Source organism: Hoplias malabaricus, chromosome 10 (assembly GCF_029633855.1).
Source record: "Hoplias malabaricus isolate fHopMal1 chromosome 10, fHopMal1.hap1, whole genome shotgun sequence".
Classification (NCBI taxonomy): domain Eukaryota; kingdom Metazoa; phylum Chordata; class Actinopteri; order Characiformes; family Erythrinidae; genus Hoplias; species Hoplias malabaricus.
Window position 1 is genome coordinate 35,847,427 of NC_089809.1, and position 27,897 is coordinate 35,875,323.

Below are 27,897 nucleotides of genomic sequence, written 5' to 3' on the forward strand. Positions count from 1 at the left end.
AAAAAAGCCTGGATGCAACAGGGTGTACTGCGCATGCGCAATTGACTGCCTGGAGGACTTGAACTCTTTCAGGTGTGAGTCGTAGGAGAGAAGTAGTAGTTAGTCTAAAGTATTTCACTTCGGGTTTTCTTCTCGTTCCTCTGGCGAAATAAAGTCTGAGAAAGACTGACATTTCCAGTACTTTCAACCACGTAGGAAGAGAAAGGGACCTTTCTCTTGCACTTAGGCTACGTTTTGTACCGTGTAGGTCTAAAGAGAAGAGAACAGCAAAGGACACCGTCGCCAGTAAGTGCACAGTATAAAGACTTATCAGTGATTCTGTCCTACACCTAGTTATCGCCACTCTTTCAGGTTTCTGAAGGGAAAAATCTCGATTAGCTTGGTCTCCTCTGCAGTTCATGTTCTTTAAGTTAAATCTCAGCAGTTGTTTTGCATTTAAGCGAGCTGTATGAGTGAGTAACGGAATCTGGTCTTTCCTCCGCTATTTTGTCCGTTAACAGCAGGCTTTTATGTTTAATTCCGTAATAAGACACACTTCTGACTTCTGGGGCATATTGCTGTATTTTAGCTCAAAAGGCGAAAACGAGAATAATGGGTCTTAAGTTCCTGTGCTGAACAATCCTGAATGTATTAAAGGTGCAGTCGGTCATTTTTATCACTTGGAAGTTAGTAACATTTTATATAAGTTATTGTTTATTATTAAAGGCTAAGCACCACTTAATGGACCTCCATGAATATTTCACATTATTTTAGTTACTGACAGATATAAGTATGAATTAAAATGAAAATAGCAGCTTAATTTGCTTTAAAACTGACATTTTTATTAAATTGACGGAAAAACCCGAGCTCGCTACGGAAATTCTTGAACGCGACCGTGACGTCACTGGTGGACAACAACTGAACAACGCCGCGGTAAAACACCGTTATGACTGACCGTTATGACAGTATCTAGCTAAATAACCAACATTATTCATGACAATAGCCTAGCAATAAGCGAAACTCAAATGTAGAGGTACCGTTATTCTTGTAAATGTGATCGAAGTCGAACTCAAATTCATCCGACACTATAAACCTCCGTAATGCAGCTACGTAGCCGAGTATAATCTGAGACACCGAGTTTAGCGAGTCAAGCTAACGTTAACTAACACCAACTAAAACAGGCGAAGTGAGTGTCCTCACCCTGTTTACCTCCATGTTACAGAGGCTCTTGAACACCTTTCGTTGGTGTCCTTACATGCCCATATTGTTGGAATAGCACCAGTGAAATGAGCTACAGATAACGGAGTGAGCGGATGGTCCTTTCCAAAGTGCCCGTTTAAAGTTGACAAATTTAGTCCATTTTCTGGATATTTTGGGATCTTTGGGCCATTTGTGCACAGATGTCCCACTGTACATTGAATGATTGCAGCCAAAAACAACACACCTTTTCATCATTTTGCATTAAATTAAGTGCAGCTTCTAGAGTTGTTGTCCACCATCTACGTCACAGGCAAGACGCCTATTAGAGTTTCCCAACACCGCTGGGGGGGGGGGACCAACGGTCTTTTAAACCTTATTCCTTCAATTAGTAAGAAATAACATGTTTTCTAACTATCAATAAACACAAGTTAGGAACTCAAATTCCACTGTATTTATTTGTTTGACACTTTCATATAGCTGGTGCTAAGCCTTTAAGATGTGAGGCTCACATGAGAAGAAGAATCCAATTGTTTTATATTCCCCAAATTAATCATTTTTTTTTTCTGGCTAGTTCTCCAAATTAATCAGGCTTCAATGAGTGGGTCTTCTGTAAGGGGAAAGCCATTTGTAGTTGCAAGACACCTTATGGAGCTGTCTTGTAACACACACACACTCACACTCATTCACTCATATTTAGGGACTGCTCCAAAAGCCTGTGCTATTGTGCCTAGCGCAAGTGATACATTGGCGATCTTTTCACTCTCCTTAAGTGCTACATAGTGCAGTTTATGCAGTGCTGAGCCTGGAGTAGCAACAACAGAGGCTCTCTTCTCCTTATTACAGGTCCGTGAAGAATCATGATGCTTTTTTTAACTGTCATTTTAAGGTAAAAATACTACCTAGTGTTGCTTTAATGAAGGTCCTTTGCTGATTATATAAGTTGTGCAGTACTTGATTAGTTTCATCACTGCTTATTTTGTATTTCTCCTACAGTTCTATTACTTTTGTATGGGCGTAGTTTACTCTGTCCACCTCTGCTTTCTTTGACAGGTGGATATACATCTAGTGAGGTCACCTTTTCCACTGAATATTCTCAGCGAAAAGTAAGAGATGAAAGTCAAAGATGAGAAGGAAAGGGATGATAGAGGCAGGAGAAAATCCACCCATCATCTGGAGAAACATGGCCACAGGCAAGAGGGAAAAAAATCCAATGGTTTAACTTTCACAATGTTTGACTAAGAATTTGAAAACATCACTGATCCACATCTTGATAGATACACTGTACTGTGCCAGACATAGGAAGAAGCAGAAATCAAAATCTAAGGATCAAGAGAAAAGTTCAGAAATTAATGGAATGCACCACAGATTGTCTACAAAGGTAGGTGTGTGCTCATACCTCACCTGTTAGCTGTTTATAGTAAGGCCATTGTGTTGGTATTGGTCTAAAGTAGGGTCAATATTAGCCCAAGATGGAATTTGATTACTCCTACCTCCTTTACCACTGAGATTAAAAAAAACATGTTTATTAAAACGTTGTAGTAAACAATATGGTTTAATATTTGAAAGAAAAAACTATAAAGCTGTACTTGATTCCTGAGTACCTGCTGTTTTGTCCAAGGGCTGTTTGTTCAGCACAAATATCTGAAGTACAGATAAATACAGACTTTATCAGAAGTGTATACAAATACTGTATTATTGTTGGTGTTTTTTTATGTTTCTCTAAGCACCCCAGCTCACCATCATCAGAAAAGCTTCAGAAGGAGTCTAAAATAATGAGGTATGCAGAGATTCGGGTTTTGTTTAGTCATAGTAACCTGTTCTAAATTTTGCAAACAGCTTCTCACATTTTAATGTAGCTCTGAAAAAGTCGAGTCTGACTCTGGCAACAGTGGATCTGGAGCTGATGACATGGACGTGGTATGGACTTTGATTTTGGAGTGGTGGCAGGGCTGGGAACAAGGGTTTATATTTGAGAAAGTTGTCAGTGACATATTTGATGTGATGTTGCTTTTAGGATACAAAGAGAAGCTTTGAAAAGAGGTATGTTATTAATGAGCTGTTTGGTTGGATATTTTATAACAGTTTCTTTTACCTTTACATGTAGCTGTATGCAATAATTAATTATTGTCTTAGTGGGCAGTCACTCAATGGAAACAACATGGCCACAGTGAAACAGCATGGGAAATCGGGAACTGAAGAATATACACGGTTAGAAACACTTAAGTATTTATCTAAAATTCTAACGTTGTTGTGCGTTTATAAACACAATGTTATGGGATTTGTTGTCCTTTAGTGGTCATAAAGAGATGACAGAGGAAACCAGCAAACACAAGGTAATTGTTTTTTAGTTTTGTCTCTGAGACTTTTAATATGGTGACTGTTAATCATTTTTCTTAATTTTATAGACGACAAGTAAACATCGAAAAGACAATGTGAAGAAAGAAAAGGATACAGATAAAGAAGTTCCTAAAAGGGGGTAAGACATTTTAAATTTATCCAGTTGTGCTCAGTTCTTCCCCACACACTGTGACCTTGAATGTAGCTATTAGTTTTGTTCATTTATTATTTAAAAGTCCTGAAATGTGTAAAATTGTGTGTGTTGTGCCTCTCTGCAGATCAGAAACAGGACACAACAATAAAGCCAAAGACGGCTCAACTGGCGACAAGCAACATGTAAGCCAAACAATTAAAGTGCAGTATATTCAGTGAAAGGTTTTTGAAACTCTCATAGCTGGTGTTACTTCTCTGTAATGAATAGGTGAATGTGACAAGGCCAGATCACGCCACATCTTTGACAGCTGTAAAAGGTGAGGAGCTACCGATATGTGATGGCGGTCAAGTGCATTGCGCTACGGAGGTAAAAAAAGGAGAACAAAGCCTCAAAAAGGCTGAAACAATACAGTCTGACAGTATCAAAAAAAAGGAGAAACAAGACCGGGAGAGGAAAAGAAAATCTAGTGGCACAGAACAGGATGAAGACAAGGCTAATAAAAAGAGAAAGGACGACAAGAAAAAGAAAGACGAGAAAGAAAAAAAAGAAGTAAAGAAAGCAGAAGAGGAGGCCAGTAAATGGAAGTGGTAAGGAATGTTGTAGTGACTGTTATTTTTGGAAATATTTCCGAGCACATGCAGAAAAGTGGAGATGTCAGTCTTACAATGCAAACGTATCTGGGAAAATGTATGATTTTAATGAAAAGGGAATTCCTCATACATTATACATTTTGCCAAAAGCATTTGCTCATCTGCCTTTGCACGCATATGAACTTGTGAGTGACATCTCATTCTTAATCCATAGGGTTTTATGATGTCAGCACACCCTTTGCCGCTATAAGAGCTTCAGCTCTTCTGTGCAGGCTTTCCACAAGGTTAAGGAGTGTGTTTATGGGAATTTTTCACCATATTTCCAGAAGTGTATTTGTTTTGTCAGACACTGGTGCGGGACAAGGCCTGGCTCACAGCCTACGTTGTGTTCTATCGGATTGAGGGCAGGCTGGACGGGTTCTTCCACGCCAAAATCTCTCATCCATTTTGTTATGGACCTTGCTTTGTGCACTGGTGCACAGTCATTGCTCTAGAGTCCAGTGGCGGCATGCTTTACACCACTGCATCTGACGTCTTCCATTTCGCTTGGATGCACCGGCTCAGGCATGGAAACCCATTCCATGAAGCTTTCTAAGCACTGTTCTTGAGCTAATCTAAAGGCTACATGCATTTTGAAGGTCTGCATTGATTGACTGCAGAAAATTGATGATGATGAGTTTTCTCAAGCCACAACTTCCAAACGGAAAACAAGTAAATATGATGAGGCATATAACGCTCATACCAGTCACTGAAGAGATAAGGGGGTTAAATGTGTAATTTTTTTGCTGAGCAAATGTGCGGGTTTTAGGCTTTTTCTCTCAGGAATCTGTTTTATAGTTTGTTTGTCCAGGGAAGCAATTAGGGGGAAAATATGTTTAACAATGACTGTTAAGCTCAATCACTATGGTTTTATTTTTTCTTTTCTACAAGTACTTGCAGTTTTGTATGAATTTATAAATAAATTCCAGTGGCACTTGGAAGTAAAAGATGGGGGAGGAGGGGGGGGGGGTCTAGTGCATTGCATTGGTCATAGGCTATGGCTTCTGTCCCCAAACAGTGCAATTGGGAGCACTGTTTGCGTGAAGATGCCGCTATCGTGTTCCCTACGTAGTGCACATATTAGGGAGGAGGAAGCGGTTTGAGACACAGCTCGTCTGCTGCGGAACTCTGCTCTTGTGCCGTGTGTTGCCGGTGGGACTGTTTATGTTGATGCTGAGAACTGTAGACACGTGTCTCTTATTCTCACATTAGTAATGAAAACATGTTTAAATATTTTTACCCGAGTCATTGTCTATTCGGCTCGCTATAATAGAGCCGCGTGTGTGTTTCAGTCGGTCAGATATTATGCTCTGTCAGCTGGTACACTTCTCTCTCAGAGGTCAGTTAGTGTCCACTTCTCATCTTTTGAGGGCTCTGTAGATCCCTACGCTGCTGTGTGTGTGAGAGGGAGGGAGAGAGAGAGAGGGAATGTACACATTCACATTGAGAAACCTCAATCATCACAGTTTAATAAACAGAAATGTTTCAAGGGTTAAGTCTTAGGGTAGGGGTCACTGTTAGGGTTAAGTCAGCTAAAAAAAAAAGGATGTCTCTGTAATGTCCCCAGAATGCCCCAAAACAAAGGAAATAGTACTTAAACATTATTTTTAAATTGTATTACACCGAGTCCCCATTTTACATTGATCTGAATATGTTTGGTATCAGAACTAACTGGCGTGGGGTGTAAGTGTGGGACCAATAAAAATCATCTGACCTTTAGATTTTGTTGTTTTTGAAATGGAAAAACAAAATGTTATTAAAATAATACTGGAGCAAAATACAAGTAGTAAACACATAAATGGTGTAATTAGTGCTTGTGCCTCTGATAATTATCAGAAAAGCAAATACACACAGAGTGAACATCGGCAAACGTTTAGACTGTAGTAGACAATTGTGATGTAGTTTTAAATGCTTTGGATGTTTAAACATGGCCTGCATTGTGCGCGCCATCCATTACTTGGATAACAATATATTCGCTGTCCCTTTGGTACTGGCAAAGCATTTTTTTGTGTTTGCTTGGTTTAATATTTTGAACATTAAATCCTGACCTACACCTGTACCAAATAAAAATGCTTTATATTTGATACTCACTGTTGTGCAGGTGGGAGGAAGGAAAGCCCACAGATGGTCATAAGTGGAGGACTCTTGTGCATAATGGTCCACTTTTTCCACCAGAATATGAACCTTTGCCAAGTAACGTGCCATTTTTATACAACGGTGAGTACTACTGAAGGTACCAGGCTTCTCTTTTTCCTTAATTCTTCAGAACTAACTGAACTGCTTTTATATTTTGGGCAGGTGAGCCAGTAAAGCTAAGCTTGGCAACTGAAGAAGTAGCATCTTTCTATGCCAAGATGCTAGACCATGAATATACCACCAAGGAATCTTTCCAAAATAATTTTTTCACTGACTGGAAGGAGGTAGGTCCTTTTGAATGCCAATATAATTTGGCCCTGTGCAGACTTTAAAGACAGTTGTCTATTTTAGAAGTAATAATTATGTTTCCAGGTAATGACAGAAAGTGAGAGACAGGTGATCAAGACCCTTTCAAAGTGTGATTTTAGCAACATCCACAAATACTTTATGGAGAAAGCAGAGGAAAAGAAGAACATGACGAAAGAAGAAAAGCAGGTACCTCTGCTTGTTACATAGCTTTTTGGCGATCACACAATAGTTAGTTCATTGCACTAATGCATAGTTCTGCAAGTATGTGTATATTTGCTATTTTATACTCCTTTATCTTGCACCACTCAGGTTTTAAAAGATGAAGCCAATAAACTTACAGAGGAGTATGGTTACTGTCTGCTGGATGGACATAAGGAAAAAATTGGCAACTTCCGTGTGGAGCCCCCAGGGCTGTTTAGAGGACGTGGGGAGCATCCGAAAATGGGCAAACTAAAGAAACGTGTCCAGCCTGAAGACATTATCATTAACTGCAGCAAGTAAGTGCAAATGCAACAAAGGGACAGTTAAGAAGCTGGATGTACTAAGACTAGAGCTTCACTAATCTTCTTCTAACTGGCTTCAGCTTCTTCTAACTTCCATTTTCATGTGTAGAGTATAAAACCATCATCTCAGACATGGAACATGCTGTTCATTAGAAACTCTGGATTGATCAGAATAGTGGTGAAATAAAACGTCTGAGCAATTTGAATGCCTCTTAAAGCTCCCTCACATTATTGCTAAAGTACTTATGAATCTGCTGTAGCATGAGATAGTTTGATGATAATTCTGAGGATATTTTGCTACAACTTGCTTTATGTAAACTGTTGGCTGTAAGTTGTCAACACTGTATATAAAAAAAATTATCAGGCACATGTCTCGTTGTCGTCAAACATTTACATGTACTCAGAACAGACAGGCTTTCAATGATTTCTGCAAATATTCCCATATTTCTATAAGAACTAGAAACCATATATCTTTAATAAAAAATACATTGTACAGTGTACAACATGACTTGGGTTTAGTTAAATGTTCCTTAGCTATTTTCACCTTGAATGGACACGTATGGTAGCAATCTACAAATTTCTGACAAGATTTTTAGATGGACATTTGGCTTTATACTCAATAGAATTTTAAGAAACAGTTTTGTTGTTTATCTGGTATGAATCTGTCTTCAAAATTGAGCCATGTGTCTTGATGAAAAAACCCTATTATGTCTTGCGTCTAGGTTCTTGAATTGCATCTGACCATCTTTGCCATTTTTCCCTGTCTGCTCAAGATGACAGCTTGGGTTTTCTTTGAGACATACAGCTTTTAGAGAATTTGTAGATTTTTAAAACTTTTGTTATTAAATTATTGAGGGTCATTTTAAAGGACCCAAAGGCAGCACCTTCTTTGTAATTTGATAATACTAAATTAGCTGATTAATTATTATCAATTCATTATCTGTCACCGCTTATCCAGTTCAGGGTTGCGGTGGGTCTGGAGCCTACCTGGAATCACTGGGCGCAAGACGGGAATTCACCCTGAAGGGGGCTAAGTTAGCTGATTAGCAATCTGCTGAATGCGTTTTCCTCAAATCAGCTGATGAAATATTTAAATTAATTCTGTAATACATGGGAGTGAATGCTAACAACTGTGAAAAGTTTGTAAATTGTGACAGGCCTCTTTTTTTATTTATTTATTTATTTTTTAAATAAAGTTCTTCACTTTTGTAAATGGCAGACAGTTAGTGTTGCTCAGAATAAAGCAATAACATTGTTCTTTGTCTTAAATCCTTAATCATTTTAAAACTCTCTCTCTCTTTTCCAGAGACGGAAAGATTCCAGAGCCCCCTGCAGGTCACCGCTGGAAAAAGGTGCAGCATGATAACACTGTCACCTGGCTGGCTTCCTGGGTAGAGAATATTCATGGGAACATCAAGTACATCATGCTAAACCCCAGCTCCAAACTCAAGGTTCCTACACCTTAGCAACACTGTTTTTGCCTTATATTACTGTTCAGCGGGGGGGGGGTGGGCGGCGGCACAGTGGCACAGCAGGTAGGTGTCGCAGTCACATAGCTCCAGGGACCTGGAGGTTGTGGGTTCAAGTCCCGCTCCAGGTGACTGGCTGTGAGGAGTTTGGTGTGGTTTTCCTCCGGGTGCTCCGGTATCCTCCCACTGTCCAGAAACACACGATGGTAGGTGGTTAGGTGACTCAAGTGTCAATAGGTGTGAGTGAATGTGTGTGTATGTTGCCCTGTGAAGGACTGTCACCCGTGACCAATGACTCCAAGTAGGCTCTGGACACACAGCGACCCTGAACCGGATAAGCGGTGACAGTCAATAAATGAATGAATAAATTGATTAATTACTGTTCAGTGTTTACTCTCACAGCCCTATTCAAGTGATTCATGGTGATCTTCCAGGCACCAACAGTGATGATTCTCATTTCAGTCACCCAACTCCCACTTGGATTATATAAACCTATTGTACTGGAAAATAAAGAAACACAAGTTTGGAAGTATGTTGTCATGCCATTTTAAGTTGCTAGACAGTACTTTACACCTTTCCAAATTGCTATGCAGGGTGAGAAAGACTGGCAGAAGTATGAAACTGCTCGTAAACTGAAACTGAGGGTTGACTCCATCAGGCGCGAGTACCAGAATTCCTGGACCTCACGTGAAATGAAACAGCGACAACGTGGAGTAGCTTTATATTTTATAGACAAGGTAGGTATTCTCTCTCACCACTGTATTTTACTATGACCAATAAAAGGTAGTAAATAGATTCTCTCATGTCTGTCTAAACCTGAGAGCTGATTAGGCTAAAAAATGTTGGAGTATTGCTTTTTGAATGCTGCGTTATCCTGTGATTTTCGTGCTTGTAGTCCTTACAGCATGGTGTGTTCAACCATCTGTCCTTCTTTGTTTTCTGTAGCTGGCCTTGAGGGCTGGTAATGAGAAGGATGATGACACTGCAGACACCGTGGGTTGCTGTTCTCTGCGCGTGGAGCATGTCAAGTTGCATCGCCATTTAGACGGTCAGGAATATGTGGTGGAGTTTGACTTCCTGGGCAAGGACTCCATTCGCTACTATAATAAAGTGCCTGTGGAGAAACAAGTTAGCACACTCTTTGTTTTTGATTTGTTACTATGCTTTGAATTTTTTATATCGTAAGGTATTGAGATACTGTTAGTGAGTTTTATCAAACAGCCACATAATGGTTTGTATCATTTACATTCAGGTTTACAAAAACTTGAAGCGTTTTATGGAATGCAAAAATCCTGAAGATGATTTATTCGACAGAATTTCTGTAAGTATTTATTTGCACGTTATACATTTTAGTAAATTTTCATTGCATTCAGGATGTTTTGTTACAAACATTAAGACTTTTTATTTTTCTTGCATTTACTTTTTTCTTTATATACTCTAATGACTTTATGTGGGTGGCACGGTGGTGCAGCAGGTAGTGTTGCAGTCGCACAGCTCCAGGGACCTGGAGGTTGTGGGTTCGATTCCCGCTCCGGGTGACTGTCTGTGAGGAGTTGGTGGGTTTCCTCCGGGTGCTGCGGTTTCCTCCCACAGTCCAAAAACACACGTTGGTAGGTGGATTGGCGACTCAGAAGTGTCCGTAGGTGTGTCTGTGTTGCCCTGTGAAGGACTGGCGCCCCCTCCAGGGTGTATTCCCGCCTTGCGCCCAATGATTCCAGGTAGGCTCTGGACCCACCGCAACCCGATAAGGGTTACAGATAATGAATGACTTTATGTGAAACAGAAACATAAAAATATTCACAATTTTGGATGGAGAGTGCTTCAAGTGTTTTCTGAGGTGTTCAGTTGGGGAACAAGTCCAGAGAAGGACGTAAAAGATGGAAATGCCTGTGTTCTTTGGGCAATTAATTGTGCAGAATTTGTTAGTACTTCTCCACTGATCAAATCCTTTTAACCCTCATGGCTTGCTCTTTGTTTTGCACTGTTGGAGGATTAATAATAACTAATGTGTTTTGATAAATCCTAACCCAGCCTCTGAATGTCCCACAGAACTGGAATATGAACCTGGGCTCAGATTGGTCCTAGTGGAAGATCTGAATGCTTGTGTTAACGTGATATTTAAAATAGTAAAATCATTGTGCTGTTCATGTGCTTTTTTTTTTCTTTTTTTTCTTTTTTATATATATATATACAGGTTTCTGTTGATAACAAATAGAATCTGACAGTGTAATTATTACATGACACAAATGGAAAGAGTGAAGGACAGTCAGAATAATTTTTTTAATGTACTGTATTTGTAAAGAGCATGTGTACAACACTAAATAACAGTGTGTCCATACAGACAAGTTATCTCAATAAAAAGCTGAATGAGGCTATGACGGGACTGACAGCGAAAGTGTTCAGAACCTTCAACGCTTCGACCACTCTACAGGATCAACTGAACAAACTCACCACTGGTCAGTGTACACAGATCTTCATAATATTTTCTTATTCAACTGTGCTGTTTTGGGCACTAACACACAAACAGTATCAGGATCTGCGATGAAATATTGATTAGCCTTGTGTGGCTGTAGGCTCTATCCTTGTTAAAAAATACAGAGACTCTTTAAACAGCCCAGTGTTTAAAAAAATGGTCTTGGTCTCAGTCTTTGAGAGCAAAGGCTACAGCAAAATTATGAAGCTGTTCAGATGCCTAATAAGGTGCTACGTTGGAGAATATATATAAAAACATGACAAGTCCCTTAATGAGTGTGAATGCATCTTGTATTGAGTGAGAGGGTTTTTAATCTCAGGAGGATAAACGACCACATTAATTCAGCAACAGCACAGTAATGGAGATGCATTTTGATAATTGGCCGGACCCTGCCTGTAACTGTGTACAATTTAGTCATTAGCATTCGCATTGTACCTTAAATCATTTAGTAATAGTCATGTTTACAGGTCATTTTCTCTGATGCAGTATGACATTGACCTTTATTTTCCCCATTATGTAACTGACATTGGCGCTAATCTTTTATGTTGATAAATGTCAGATGACATGACGGTGGAGGAGAAGATCCTGGCCTATAATCGTGCAAACAGAGCTGTGGCTATCCTCTGCAACCACCAGAGGGCGGCCCCCAAAACGTTTGAGAAATCCATGCAGCTGTTACAGGAGAAGGTAAGACTGAATCTGCTGCACAGTGCCCATTCAAAAGAATTAATGCTGTAATCACTTGCACGAGTCTCCCTTCCTCTGTAGTATGGTCAGTCATTGTCTATTGATGACTACTGTATTCCCATCATACATTACACTTTTTCCACCATTTCCTTCCTTTGTTGCAATACATCCGTTTATCATTAATCTTTTTTTATCATCTGAAATAGATGCTTAAATTCATTAGTGGAATTGTACCCTTCTACGCGGAAATACCTTAGGGAAAATGGCAAGAGCATTTTTAGAGTCTGGCCTGATTCTGTCTTTGAGAAGATACTGAACAACTGGAACCCCATGCATCTTATTTTCTCCAACAGTGTTCTGATCTCGCATCAGTCTATGCCTTGTGTATCTTCAGAAACAGTAATGTAGACTGACAGTTGCTGATCCTAGTCAGAACTGTTCTGATGTTTCTCTGCTCCAGATTTGCAGTAAAGACTGGAGACAGGCTCCTTTCCAAGGGTTATGTGCTGAAAGCATTAACTCTGAACTGAAGGGCTGGGGTGTAGTGGTGATGGCTTGGTTAATGTGTATGTAGGGTGTAGAAAGAAACCAGGGTGAAACATTAGCTACCACACTTTTTAGAGACTGTGTAACTGTTATGTAACCTGTCAGACAGCCTCACCGGGACAGTTTGCTTAACTTGTCATTTGTCATACCATAGGCTTTCTAGTCGACTCATTTGGACGTGCGAGTGTGGCAGGCAGGGTTCAGCCAGCACATCACTGGCCAGAGATATCAGCTTGTATTAAGGTCTTTCAGATCTGCTGGATAATTTAAAGTATGTAGTGTTAAATCTGAAATGTAGACCTTATACTAAAAAAAAGCATGTTTAATCCCCACACACTTTAAGCATTAGCGAGAATATCACATTATATAACAAAACCATCTACGTACAGGGGAAAAAAAAATAACAAACCTGCTAAGATCACAGAATCTTCACCTTCTAGCACGGTTATATTTATATAAAGGTTCTGGTTTGAGTTTTAGAAACAGTTAGATCAGTTAGTTTGTCTATTTCAGTCCTGAAAGATATTTTGCAGCTTTCATTTTAATGTTTTCTCACAGATTAGAAAAGTTTAATAAATTGCCAGTATAGCTGTCAGACGCACTTAAAATTTCATTAGATATTCAGAAACAGACTGTCATTGATGTATTTGTGTGTGTGTGTGCTCTTTTTGTAACCTTGTGAAGATGCTTAGGATGATTTTTTTTTTCTTTTTTTTTACTTGTTACTGCAGATCAAAAAGAAAAAGGAGGAAGTGGCGAAGGCCAAAAAAGAGCTGAAACAAGCAAAGGAAGAACAGAGGGCGGGTCCATCTAAGTCTAGTTCTAAGTAAGAAATCAGCATTAAAATCACTGCGATTGTGTGCTCTGTGGCTGTCATGTCTTTTGAGGCTGATTCAAGGTTAGACTGTTGAATGTTTTGTCTGAGCTGGCAACAGCCTTTGGACATGTTTTTTGGTAAAAACAACATTAAATATTCAAACTTGTCAAGGGCTAAGAGGTTGTTCAAAGAAGTGGAGCAATAAACAGCAACAGATTTATCCGAAAGTAAAATTCCACATGCAGTTTTTTTCAGTTTGATTTAAAATACAACTGATAATTAACAGCCTGACTGGTTTATATCAGCTGTATTTGTATAATATCACGTAAGTGAGAATTATGTGAGAATGCAATCATGTAAACATCAGAATGGTGTTTGTGTGCTCATTTAAATAAATGTTGCCTAAATTAAATGAACACCTCCAATATAAGGAAGCAACAATTTAGCATAAACATAAAAAACCCAACACAGAATCAATACTTGTCTGCATATTTTTCATGCAGTTAGGCTTTTTTTTTCTGTCTGAAAACGAATCTCTTTCTCCCTTGTTCCTCTGTCAGGCTGGTAGAAAAGAAGGAAAAAGCTGTGAAGAGGCTGTTGGAGCAGCTAAAAAAGCTTCTGCTGCAGGAAACTGACCGAGAGGAGAACAAGGTCATTGCTCTGGGCACTTCCAAGCTCAACTACCTCGACCCCCGCATCACTGTGGCATGGTAAAGCACAACACTCTCTTGCATCCACTTTACACACTTCCACTCTACTGCCTGCGGTTTTGTTAGTAGATTTTTGTAAAATGTTTTATAAAAACATAAAGAAGTCAGGTATAAATATATTCCTTCACTTGTAGGAAGATTTTTAGATGGTGAGATAAGATCTTGTGCAGGTCATGTGACCTTGGCCTAATGGTTAGAGGACCAGGCTTGGTACCGGAAGGTCGCTGGTTTGATCCCCAGGACCGGTGGGAACATCCATAGCTGAAGTGCCCTTGAGCAAGGCACTGAACCCCCAAATGCTCCCCAGGCACCGGGGATGGCTGCCCGCCGCTCTGGGTGCGTGTTCACAGCCCCTAGTGGCCGTGTGTGTATTGCCAAAGATGAGTTAAATGCAGAAGACACATTTCATTGTACATTGTGCCATGACAAAAGATTGCACATTATTAGCAATGTCTTGAAGTAGCGAGCCAGTAATATAACAGAGAAAATATACATTTCTATGGTGTATGTGTGGGTATAATTGAAAAAAAATGTAATTAGTTCATGAGACACTCTCACAGAAGCACTGTACTTCATTCGGATCTGTCAAGAGAAGGGCCCTGAAGGGGCACTCTGATTTTTAGAACAGCAAAGTGGTGACCATGGCACATCTGTTCCAAATTAGTAGGAAGGGGTGGAGACTGGCTCTTCCCTCTAAATTCATAGATGCAGAAACCAATAGTCTCTAACATATGTTTTAAAGCTCTAATTGCTTTGTTTACTGTCATTGTCTGTAAAGGCTTGTTTGTAGATGAGTGTTTGTGGTCAGTGTTCTAAAGCAGCATCTCAGACTCCTTGTCATGCTGAGCCACACACCACCATTTAGCCTCGTTTGCAACCTTATTGTAATTTGAGTAATGAACACGCAGCTAAAACAATCACTGAGGTCCAGACTTCAGCTTTGCTTCTATCTTCTTTTTTCAGTTTGTAAAATACATGCATAAATAAATAATTAAGGAATAAACCAAATCAATACCATTCCCATTTCCCCAAAAGCATGTAAGTGTTAAGATGATTTTACTGGTGGAGTGTTTGGTGTGATTCTCACTCTATCCATAAAGAATTATAATATTTGTACTAAGATGATTTTGAGAAACTTGTTTAGTTGTGAAATTTACTGGGTAAACAAACAAACACACACACACACAAACTCAATGGGTATATATTCGGTTGGTGATTTGTAAGTAATATTTATAGACATATGGACTAGGGTTCACAATCTTTTTCATTGCAAACCACTATTCTGAATGAGGAAACCTCATTTTTCTTCACATTTTGAAGACTTAAATTCCCCTTTAGACAATAAACGCAAGCAATTCCTTATTTTTACTTTATTCATTACTTGGTCCCTCAGAGGGGCTTACTGTTCAATCAGGGGTTTCAGTTGTTTCTGACCAGTAAAAATCTTCCATGGGCAGGTGTAAGAAAAATAATGTTCCAGTGGAGAAGATATACAACAAGACTCACAGGGCTAAGTTTGCCTGGGCCATCGATATGACAGATGAAAACTTCCAGTTCTAATAAACACAGTAGGGGATGTACCTCACTCCTTGACTTTTCTTGTGAACATTTAAACCATTTTTTCATGTTGTGTTTTTTGTTTGTTTTGTTTTTTTCACCAGATGTAGTTAATTATGACAGAAATGTTGTGTCTTTGTGTCGAGTTTATTTGCGTAGTAAAATGTGAATACAAAGCTGAAGGTCACTTGCTTTCCTTGTTTCTCATTTGAAGAAATGGATCATGGCGCACGTCTTTAAAGCAGCTGAGACTGGGTTTCACCATTCCCCATCGAGCGCAGGCATAAATACGACGGCAGGCTCATTTGTCTTGTAATATCTATTGCTCAGGAAACAGTGGAATTCTTGATATACAGAGTAAAATATGGTACAGGTCTAGACTGATAAAGAAGTCCTCCCACCCTCAGATCTCAAATAGTTATCCAGTTACTTTCCATACATCCGGGTATGTTTTCTTTGTACAAACAACATTCCCAACAGACTGTGAATAAAAATGGAATGCAATGATGTGAGAATTATTTAAACTGTATGTTTAATTGGAAACAGTCCAAAGACTATTTCATATATCAGATATCGAAATTGGAAAATGTTTTTTCTCTTGATAATCTGTTCAATAGCCTGTGTCTCTCAAACCCGTGTCATGTATCTGGAGGGACAAAGTTAAGGTGCAGTAATAATGGACAAAGTGAACTGTGTAACAAGCATTTACAAAACAAAAAAAAAGTCATATATATAACGTTTACAGAGTTTCGAGTTGCTCATCGTCCGAGGTAAAAGTCCATTTATTATGTACAAGGTGTAGCAGTTTCATTTTGAAAAAGTGTAGATATATAGATGATGGAATTAGTCTGGTATTGTTTGAAACGATGAGTTTTTAAACTGGTCCTGAATGTAGAGAGCTGCTGAGCTGTCTGGATCAATGTTGCAAGCTTATCCTACTGCTGAAGGCCCAGCATGTCTAAGCAGGGGATCTTGCCTTATGAGTTCGGTTTGTTGACATGGAAAGGGCTGCTGGGCATAGTGAGTTTGAAGGTTTTACCCCACTGAGGCTGCTTCCTGTCTTCCATAAACAGATTCATTAGAAACTAAAGACAAATTGCTCTAATATTCCGAATGGCAGCAAGAGGGCATGAGCTTACCTACACGGTAAGCACCAGTGATATGAAAGTGAAACTTCTGAGCATAGATCTCAATGCAAATGGAAACATTGTAAATGAAATTGCTCTGAGCAGAAGGGGCTTTAGATGGCTCTACCCCCTGCTCAGAATTATATGCATAACCCCTGCTGGACTGGCCAAGAAGAGGGCTAGTTTCTCATGACATGGTGCTGTAGGCATTACTCAGAATTTTAAATTCACTTTTTTAAATGGCTTCTGCTCCATGTGTCTGATCTGTGAAGTGTCCAGAAATCCTCTGGTTTTAATATCAGCTTTTCATTCTTGCCACTCTTAACAGGCCTCAAGAGCTTTGTACCGACTGCATTTTGTGAATATTGTTCATACGGGGATGGGAAGGACATGCATATTGAAATTGTTAAGCACGTCTGTCGGCTCTTTTGATGAATGTTGTCTTGAAACATCAGTGTGAGGGTTTTTTTTTTTATTTTTTTTTTAACTGCACCAGGTGCCTGATGTACTGTTACCCAATGCACAGCACCAGGCTATTCACAAACTCCCAGCCCTTTCTTCACTGCTGAACGCCTTCAGATGTTACTGTGCGGCAGCTCAGATGCTACCTTTTAAACTGCCTTAGGAGTAGTCACAGTGCATGTAGGTCATTTGTGGAAAAAGCTTGCTCTATAGACTTGCTGTTAAGTAACCCGCCCAAAACAAACTTTGATAACAACATGTTCTCTAAAATAGCACCTATATAAAGGCTTTCTAATTATAAGTGAACTCTGGAAACTAGTGTCTGGGTGTTTGTTGGACACGAGTAAAAGCAATGGTCTGTTTTTCAGAACTGATGTTGAAAATGATTCATGCTACAGTTTTGCTTCCATCAGTGTGTGATACTAATAATTGTATACTAAAGCCACAGCTACACAGGATGTGTCATTGGATGTGTTATCGTCGTGATTTAGTAACAGGTCCAAGTCTAAGTTGAGCAATATAGATCTGTTACTGTTGTAGATAATGGTATTAATGACAACATAATTTCTTGAGTTTACAGATTACAAACATCAGTTTATGAATGGTCAATGATTTTATCAGATATGGATTAGTAATGGTTAGGTCTTCCACAACAAAAAAAAGAGTACTAGACGTTTGTATTACAGACAGAGCCATAATAATGTCACAATACCAGGTTCAGCAGAAGTTCAAGCGAGTTTTCTGATATTTGCCAGATTTAACCTAAATGTTTTGTTTTGTTGATCTATGAAGCATTTCTTCATTTGCTGAATTGTGTTTTGTCAAAGGCCTAATAGGAACCCCCAGGCTGTTATTTCCATGCATACCAGACTCGCATCTCTGAATGGGGAGAGACCTTTAAATCTAGGATTAAACACCACAGTAATGAACCAAGCATGTATTTGAAGTCATTGGTCATCTGACACACACTATATATATTGCAAACTAAATACAAAATGAGGAAGAGTGTCTTTACCAGGCAACTCATTGGCAGTTTTCCTGAAGGGAGGGACCTCCTGCTTAAGCAGGCATGTTAAGCATTACAAGCTTTCCCATTCATTTTTCAAGCGCTGACATGTCTCCTCCCTTGTAACGGCTCTAGCTCTGTTCATTTCCAGCTGACTCTGAGTTGTTTGGTTGTTTAACCATGCAACAGAAAAGCTGGTTTGGTGGCAACTTCTTTAGAAACTAGAAACATAGCTGCTGTGTAAATAGAGTCTTTATATACAACTGGTATTTACTGCCATTATTGGTATTGAGGGAGGAAAAATCTTCTGTTTTAACCAATAACAGCTTTGGTACGTTTATTTCTCATACAGTTAAAGTTGTATAAATTCATCAAAATTCTTCAACTTAAAAACTATCAGTCTTCGTCCAGCCTTCAGACCCTCTCCAAGTTTAGGTCTTTAGCTGCAGTTGGACTCAGTGAGGGTACACTTCATGAATCCAATCATCCTCCAGACTCCATTCTTCTGTTTTGGTCATGGGCCCAAAAGCCTTTTGGATGACTTTCCTGCAGCAGGTTCAAGTTTTTAGTGGCTAATCCCCATTGACAAATTTAGTCCAAGACTACAAGCCTGTCCATGAAATTGGCACTAAAAGCAGCTATTATTAAAAATCTGCAGCGTGTCCCTGGATGAAGTGTTCTCATATGGACCGTAAATAAAGAGGTAATGTGACATAACACAGAAGACGGGCTCTTTCAAATTCAAAATCAAAAAAGTCTTTGAAAATACATCCAAGGCATAAGATTAGCGAAGGAGCTTTGATGAAGGATTGAACCAGTGACGCTCTGCATTGCCAGGTACTTCTCTCTGCTCAGAAATAGTGTGTGAAAGCTGTCCAGTTGAATTATACCTTGCAGAGAGCATGTTAAATTAAGTTTTTTTTAACTTGAACTTTTTAACATGGGCAAGTACTGGGTGTTTATACCTTGTTATTATATTTAAAGGTAACTTTAGAAAAGTCCAGTATAATGGTGTTTATTATAATATTTCAGAATAACTTTGCATTTTAATGAAGTGTCCTTTTTCAAGAAAAACAACAGCAGCACCGTTCACAGGAATTGCCTTAAAATGGCGATGTGCAACAGTGAAGTGCAGAAACACCTGATCAATGTAACAATCCTGACAAAAAATGCGCTAAAGAAGTAATTCATGTGGTCTTAGACATGAAAGGATGAGGTCGATGGAGAGATAGAAAGCATCAAATATATGTTTGAGAGTTGAAGCAGTATCTCATTTCTCTCAGAATAAAAACTCCAACTTTTCATAGACGTTAACATAAACTCATTTTGAATTATTGCTGTTGGTGCATTCTTCATCAAATTTTTATATCGTGTGAATGGCAGCTGGCATTTTAAAGTTATGATAAAATTTTGAAAAACCCCAAAGACATAAGTATTTGTTCTGTTGTGATATAAACAATACAACAAGCTGTAACTCTACAGACAACTGTAACTAAACTTACAGACAGATGAGAGGAAAAATGTCTAGGTTTAACGTTCTATAGCAGCTTTAAAATAACTCAGTGACTGAAGAGCCAGTGTGCAGTGAGGGGAAAATATAATTTGGCTTGGTTTTAAATAATAAATAACTTTAATGCTTTATGCAAACGAGTCTCAAAACACATTGTTCACTCCTGAGTTCCTATATTTGTTTTCGTACTTCCATTTTTAATGAAGTAATTTCTAACATTTCTCTGTATTATTTCCAGCTCTGTAAGTCATTACTCCGTGCTATTTAAGAGCTCACGAGAGGAAGCTACCTGCTTTGGCTTCAGTATTTCTGAGAAAATGACCTTGAGAGCGACCGGTAGTGCAAACAGCCGGAGCACTGAGACTATGCATTAGTTTGGTAGAAATGTCTTCAGTGTGGTGGAAAGAAGAGGTTTCAGGATGTGACATCATGCTGGCGTGGAGTTGAATAAGCAGAATATTTGCCGGCACTCCTCTGATTCCCAGCTCAAGCAGCAGGAATGCAGCAGGATTAGGGCCATGCTGAGAGGATGAAGGCTGGAGGTCCTCCAGCTACCACTGGAAATAACATCTAGGCATTAAATGTGTTTGGGTCAAAGGCCTGACACACTGATCATCCACAACATTTCTTCGGAAATGAAGGGTATTAACAAGTAGTTTCTCCCTCTTTGCTGCAGTAACAGCCCCTACTCTCCTGGAAAGGCTTTACACTAGGTACTGGAAAATTCACTGGAGGATTTATTGGCATTCAGCCACGAGAACATTAGTGAGGTCCTGTTACTGTTGGATGATTAGTTCTGGATCACAAGCATCACTCCAAGTTATCCCAAAGGTATTGGATGGAGCTCCATCACTCCAGAGAATGCAGAGAATGTGCTGCTCCACAGCTCAGCTCTGAGGATCCTTATAACCCTACAGCCCACACTCGACACTGAGCATCACATTACATTTCATTATTTTTTATGGAAATGATCTGTTGAGTGTTGTGTCTGCAATTGAATGTCTGTGTCTACAGCTGATGCACACTAATGCAGCCAAATAAGAGGCATCTGGATATTGTCGTATAATTAGGATAAACCAAACCAAGACAAATGATATAACTTATGTAGTTATTAGTGCTGTTTGATTTTCTGTGACTAATCACATTGTTTCTTATTAAGAATTAAACTTTTATTAAAGAATGTTTAAATGTAAATTAAATCAATGTAATTATATTAGTAGTGCCAATAGTTGTAGAGAGAGAGCAGGGTGAGAACGAATTATAATATTTAATACATATTTCAACACAAACTGAACTCAACAGTAGCCAGTGTTTATATCACTAATTTAAACTGCTAATACAAACTAGACTAGACCAAATTTGGTAAATGATTTATTAGCATTAAAAAAATAACATTATATATTGTCTACTCCTTTATTTTGAAAGCACTAGTGTGTATATATAAAACTTACTCCAACACGCCTTATAGGTGATGTTGCTTATCTTCATTTTGATGACACTTCTGATATTTTCAGAACAGCTCAATTAGAAAAGGACTTCCACTATTTGGCTAAAACGATCAAATGACCTCCTTGTTTGTACACTCTATATTCGTTTTTGTCAGCTCCAGTGATTGAATAGGTGCTCTTTGTAGTTCTACAATTACAAGCTAGTCTCCCTGCTACTCATGTTAACCTCCTTGCACCCTGACGTCAAAGGTCAGGAGCCCCACAATATGAGCAAAGAGAAAGGTATTATTTGGGTGGTGGGTTATTCTTAGAGCTGCAGTGACACTGGTGTGTTTGTATCTGATCCACGCTGTATCGCTGCAGTGCTGAGAATGATCTTCCACCTAAAACAATATCTGTAGTTTGCTGGTCCTGACCACTGTAGAACAACATGAAAGGCGGCTAACAAAGTATGCAGGGCAACAGATGGACTACAGTCTGCAATTGTAAACCTACAAAGTGCTCCTGCGTGATCAGTGGTGCTGATAAAATGGCTAATGAGAGAAGGTATAAAATCGTTTTTAAAGTTATGGATGGTTGGTTTATTCAATATTAATGTCAATATACAGCATGTGTCAAAAAGCTTGAAGACATCTCATAAAATCTAAAAACCAGCTGCTTTAAGATGCACCCATCGTGGACACAGATGTTCAAATGTGTAGACGCAGCTTGTTTTGTTCACATGCTCTGGAGCAGCCGCATATGAGGTCACCATGCTCAAAGCTCAGCATCATCTAAAGGGTATTAAGCCCCCCAGCGTTCGCCAGTGGAGCAGTCAACCTCCATCCAGCACCTTTGGCATGAGTTGGAGTGGTGTTTGTGATTCAGAGCTATTCAGTAAACATCAGTACTTCGCTGATGCTCTTGTGGCTTGATGCCAGTAAATCCTCACCAACATGTTCCAGTCTCTAGTGTAAAGCCTTCTCAGAAGAGTAGAGGGTGTTACTGCAGGAAAGGGGATCGAACTCCAAAATAATAGCCTTCATTTTGTAAGACATGCTGGATGAATAGATGTTTGGAGATGGTGTAGGTTTATAGTGGGGTCATGAAGGGTTTATGGAGGTGTTGAGCAGCCTTATGAATGTGGTCCTTCAGTAAAGTGTTTCCCCATTTATACTTTTTATCTAGAACACTACATCCAAGTCAAGGACCATTTAGGAACCTTCCCAATAGACATTCAAGTTTTTTCCCAAGAATTTGTTGATAGTGTTTGTAATGTTCCTGTATACACGCTATAAAATGCCACAGTCTGTTACAGAATCATAGTCTCCTTTTTTCAGCTTGAAGTTCATAAAAGCCAAAGGTTGTATTGATTGCAGAGGTATCGGAAAGTGTATTCGGTGCATCTGAATAGTCGTACAGCAAAAAGTGTCCTGCAGCGTCTTTTCTCCCCCTGTTTTTCCATGACAGCTTCAAGGACTGCATTAATAACAGTAGTATGCTGAAGGACACGCACAAATCTGCTGTGGATTCTCTGGGTTGTAGGTAAAAGCACAACAATAGAGAGCCACAGTGGAAGGTTAAGACGGTACCAATCATTCAGTCATAACAAATGTGCTTTTTGTGTGTGTGTGTGACCTTGGAGAAGCTGATTGCTCAATGAATGGTTTGTGTTGGGCCTGTTAAAAAGGATTCTTGTGTGTTTTCACAGAGCTTTTAGAATGAAATGTTTCGATCTTGCATTTTTGGTCTCTCTGTGTGTGCGAGTGCTTATTAGGAAGGCTTCCTTTGTTGGTAAACTGCTGAATTGTACAGCAGTGCTGTGTCTGCGAATGACTCGAATCTTCATAAATATTCCTCCAGCGCCAGTGAAGCGAGGCCCCATCTGGACCGGCTCGGGTTAGTGCTCTCCCCAGCACCACATCAAAGCCCCTCGCAGCCCCTCCTGAAGAAAAAGAGGAAATCTGGAACAAAGTCCACTTCCCTCCACAGCCTAGCCGCACACGGCCTGAGTGCCACTTTGTTTTCCAGCCGCTCAGAAAGCGACGGCAGGCCTGTGTGGGGCTCTTGGGTATGGAGCCCCTCCTTACCTTTTAATGTGGTTTCTGCTTTTTGAATGTGCTCAAAGTCCAGAGTTTCTCGGGCACAAACGCGCTGATGATTTTCAGCAGTACAGTCACAAAAACCTTGTTTCTTTTTGTGGATAACCCGCTCCCCCCAAAACAATCAATCTTGTGGAATCTTGTGAGTTCACACAAATCTAATCCTACGACACCTGCAACCACTCATTCCTGTTTGATGTTATAGATGAGTCCTGCAACAGAGAAACTCATTAACATACAGGACTTATTCATTGTCGCTCTATGAGATATCAAACAGTATTAGAAATGTTTGGAGAGGCCAGGAGCCTGGCAGTGGGGGTAAGAATGTGCATAATGAATTGGGAACACCAAGCTTAGTTTCAGGCCTATAGCCTAAATGGAGTGTACAGGGGCTTTTGCTTAAGTACAAAAAAGTAGTAGATGGTCATAAGCTTCACTTTGGCATAAATACATGGAAAAACAGCTTGACCTTCCATGTAGTGTCAAATCTGCATCTCATACTGCAGTCTCAGATCTCTCGCTAGTCTAATTCTCCTCCAGCTTGGTAAAGCCCTTCATCCGTGCTTTTGTATTTCTGCAGTCTACAAAGTCACTCTGATCCTAATCAGTAGTCTTAGCTGCTCCGTGGGCTTTTTTAACAAGGATTTTTTTCCTCTGTTTGCCCTGAGGATTAGCAACTGGGGTTACGCTGCTACAACAAAGCTAGCACCTGAGATCCAAATCAGATGCCTTCACACTGGAGGGAGGGATGAAATACAGAAATATATTTCAGTGTCCTCTATAGTTTGTCATTGTGTAAATTGGGGCTTTGTCCTTGGAGGACTGTGTACTCGATGCAGGATTTCCTCCATTATAAGAATAAAGGGGGGTGATTTGACTCTGATCAAAGGTTTTCATTGCCTTCTGGCATTGTTTTGGAGGATATTCCTCATAGCCGCTTGCTAAGAAGGGAGTCAGTAATCATACTCTCGTAGCTGTTATTGCACTAGCTGTTTTCTTTTTTTGCCCGTACGGGAGGAAAAGGCCGGCCGGAGTGGCCATTGTTTGATTTTGTTGTTTGAAGTGTGGAATTACAGGAAGGAGAATGGAATTGCAGCTTCTTTACACCCTGAGGCAAGCGCGAGGGTGCGTGAATGTGTGTGCGCGTGTGCATGCAAATGCACATATATGCGTAAGACAGTACATTACACTTAGCTCAAACCCACTGAGATGTGTAGATTTTTGACACTTAGGTTTTTGCATCTTGCTCCACTGAGTAGGAGCACTGCTGCAGCTCATAACATTCAGAGGAACTCTGCTGTGGGAAGATTTACTCAGGTTTGGACTCTTTAGGTGACGTGTAATCAAGCATATTCGGTTTAATTTAGATCAGTTCACTGCTGGGAGAGTGCACTCAGGTTCTTCTTAGAAGACGACTTCCAATCCTTTCATTTTTGAAGAATCAATCCTCCTACGACAACACGGAAAGTGTACTCCTCAAGCACTCAACTCAGTATCTGTCTTCATAAAGTACTGTTTATTATCATGGACAGCTCTCTTCATTTCCAAAATGGCCATTAAACACAATTTTAGCATGAGCTTCTTTTTCTGGGGACTCGTTTTCAGTTTATCAGAGAAATTAGCAGCAATGTTCTTCCACAATTCTGGTACACAATCCATATAATACACCTAACAAATTCAGACCTGTCGACCCATAACTCTGAATCTCATTTGTGAAGAGTTTTGCTGCTCTCTCTGCCTTTGAATCAACCAGTTTTGTAAACTACTGCTTTTTACACTTAGTTTCTTTTGACTGTAACCTTCCCCATGCAAACACATTATCTTATATTTAATCTCCTGAAAATGATTGATTTGTCCATTGTAAATGCACATGAAGAAAGGTGAAAGGGACCAGGATTCCAGTAATCATATGGAAACAGCTGTTGTTGGAGCGCACAGCTTCAGTTTCTTCTGTTTTTTTGAGCAGAAGAATGGAAGAGTTAAGTGGCAGGGAGTGGAAAATGAAATATGGATGGATTTGACAGTTTACTGAGCTTTGGAGATTTTTGCAGATTTCTATTAAATATATGTTTCTAAAAAAAAAAAACCTAATGTGTACTTAATGGCTGACTTGAGTGGAAATTGAACAAATCAAAGAGTGACCTCTGACCTCTCACATATACGTTTTACTAGCCTTCGGCTTTTTAGATATTATAAAAAGCCCTTATTACATGCATAAGGAGAACTGACGTTGGAATAATAATCTTGAAATTGTGTGGCTTTGCTTATCCCTGGCCGCCTTCTGTGTGAGAAAGTCTCTGTGAATCGAACATCTGGAGTGACGTGTCGCACACACAGCAGCGTCTGTTCACGTCTTCCACTTCTCCACTGTAGCTGTCAGAGGAGCATATGCCCACCATTGCTTGCAGATGTTTTAACAAACTGAGATTTGAAAGCAGTCTTCACCATCTTCCCTCTTTGTCAGTTTGGCAGGAGAAAAAGAATGTCAAAAAAAAAAAAGAGGGAGAGAGGAAGGAGGGAATTGCTGTGCATGGTAATCAGCTGAATGTGACAGGGTTTGTAAAACCTACAACAGCACCAAGATCAATGCTTCTGCTTGTAATAGAGAGAGTTTTTAATAGAGAGATCTGATTAGTGCTGCGAAAGGAGTCCATGAGCCGTACAGTTAGAAACATGCATGTCTTTGATGAAGTTCCACAATTTGAGCTTTGCTCCTGTTTCTTTTTTTTTTTTTTTTCAATGTATTTTTCATAATATTGTGACTCCTACTTGTTGGAGCCCCCAACTAATTATCTATTCTGCTCTAATAGCAGATGCGGTCTGTAGTTTTGGCTCATGCATTTATTCATCATTTCTCCAAAGATCCTCTAGTTTTCTCCATTTTCAGAAAACAGAGTCGTATGTGGGAACGCCTTGTAGCTTTTTTTATTCCATCCGTGCCATTCTACCAAGGCCTGTAGAGTTCAATCGAATTGATTCGGGTTGCCTTTCATCCTTTGGTATGCTGTGTGGTGGGGGGTCAGTTAAGTCCTCTCAGTAGGCCCATGTGCACTTTGACCTCTGCTAGCTGTCACGAATGGTGACAAAGGCCTGCAGGATTTCACCCTTAATCTACTAGCAGATCCCCTCTGTGTGCAAGAGAGACCCCATTGAGGACAAAACAGGATTGCTGCTCTTTTCATCTCCCCTCTGCTCTCTTTTCTGTGCCTTTTGCTCCTTCTCATGAGTGTAGTTTTAATCAGCTGCTGAAGTAGGAAAGAGGGTTTTTTTTCCTCTCAGTCACCCTATTAGTCTGTGGACTTTGGCATGATGCGAACTGAAGCAATATTCATACAGGTCTGTCAATATTAGCGCTCAAAAAAAATTGGCCTCACGTTCAGGCCATTTAGTGACTTCTGACAGGAAATGCAAGGGGGTAAGAAGATCATTAAAACCCGAGTTCCCTTCGTTTCCCAACATCAGCATCAGCACGCTTCCGAGGCCTTTACACAGCAGCGTGTTTATTTACATTCTCCAAAGTACATTTTCGAACATTTTTCCGCCTTTGAGGTTGTGAGGAGCTGAGAAACGCTTGCATGTTTTCCTTACACATCACAAATGCCCTCAGCAAGTATATTTTGGTCTTGTTTAATATGCTTTGGTTCCCAGATGGGCTGGCGGGCGAGTGCTGGGCTTTGCGAGCAGGCTGGCAGACGCCCAGGCCAGCGCAGGGGAACTGCCGTCTGTACGCTGCAAACTCGCTCACCTGGACCAGAGCTGCCAGCACTGAAGAAGCATTAAGGACAAGCTGCATCAATGAGATTCTTCTGAGGACAGAGCATTAAGAAAAAACAGGCCAAAGCGTTGCTGGTGGAGTATGTGGTGTTAGCAGATTACTGCAATGCCATTCTGTTGTGTGCAAAGCTTCGGTCAACCCCTGGTTAAATAGCAGTTTTACACAAGCCACACTTTGTTTCATTATATCTTCCAGATGATTGGAAAAGTGCAGTTGACTCTGTGTTAATGTGCATTTCCTTGCTGAGTTCATAACGATAAGGGTTGTCTATGAACTGGATACTAAAATAGTGTTTAAAAACTAATTATAAAAAGAGGAAGTAAATGCATGTTTAAAATCATACAAATATGACACAACATTGTGAGATTTTTTTTGTTTAGAGTCACCCCCAGGGCCCTCAGACATTTGATTTACTCATGACAGTGATGGTCATGACTGACATTTGTAGCTGACTAATCATAAGTGGTCAGTAACTAGTCCACTTCAGTGCTCAGCGCTGGCTGTTCCAGCTCGGTAATAGGCACCTTTAATACAGGTTGTATTTGTCTTCTTTGCTAGGTGTAAATATTAGATGTGTTTGGCTCTGGGCTCAAACAGACTACAGTGCACTTGACACATGAACATAAATCTCAGCTCATTTTAAAAAGGTGGTGAAGGTGGTTGAGGTGCGAGGATATTTCTCACTGTGCGTTGACAGATTTTTCTCCCCACACCTGAGTTGCTTTTTGCTTTTCTCCCCCTCCGCCCTCTCACCAAATAAATTACTAATCACTTTAGAGTGACTAAGAAAAGAACTTTTGATTTGAATTAAACATGAGCCAGGCAGCGTGTAACTGAACGCTCTCATAGAGTTAATTTGATATTAATGAAAGAACAGCACTTGTAATTATTCAAGTAACATTACACATTTACACTGCTGAGCACAGAGAGGGACCAATGGATTTCTAATATCTAAGGTGGCTGTTTGCATGGCAGTAAACTG

At 39.8% G+C, this 27,897-nt stretch overlaps 1 protein-coding gene across 6 annotated transcripts; it reads left to right on the top strand.

Moving 5' to 3' along the window:
• The first annotated feature begins 69 nt into the window (after positions 1-69).
• On the top strand, positions 70-26,924 carry top1mt (DNA topoisomerase I mitochondrial). Of its 6 annotated transcripts, XM_066683553.1 has the most exons (25): positions 71-285; positions 2,023-2,065; positions 2,230-2,369; positions 2,473-2,557; positions 2,904-2,956; positions 3,036-3,096; positions 3,194-3,219; positions 3,313-3,387; positions 3,473-3,512; positions 3,585-3,655; positions 3,795-3,852; positions 3,938-4,257; positions 6,401-6,516; positions 6,598-6,719; positions 6,808-6,930; positions 7,054-7,241; positions 8,554-8,698; positions 9,310-9,453; positions 9,662-9,844; positions 9,969-10,037; positions 11,058-11,172; positions 11,749-11,876; positions 13,154-13,248; positions 13,800-13,949; positions 15,407-15,972. In XM_066683553.1, exons 3-25 carry the CDS (start codon positions 2,290-2,292, stop codon positions 15,507-15,509), a joined length of 2,550 nt encoding a protein of 849 aa, XP_066539650.1. In that variant the 5' UTR covers positions 71-285; positions 2,023-2,065; positions 2,230-2,289; the 3' UTR covers positions 15,510-15,972. The 6 variants fall into 6 exon arrangements, with proteins under 6 accessions (XP_066539652.1, XP_066539650.1, XP_066539649.1 ...); XM_066683555.1 differs by lacking the exons at positions 2,023-2,065; positions 15,407-15,972 and adding an exon at positions 26,789-26,924 and having other exon boundaries at positions 70-285; XM_066683552.1 differs by lacking the exon at positions 2,023-2,065.
• The last annotated feature ends 973 nt before the right edge of the window (positions 26,925-27,897 follow it).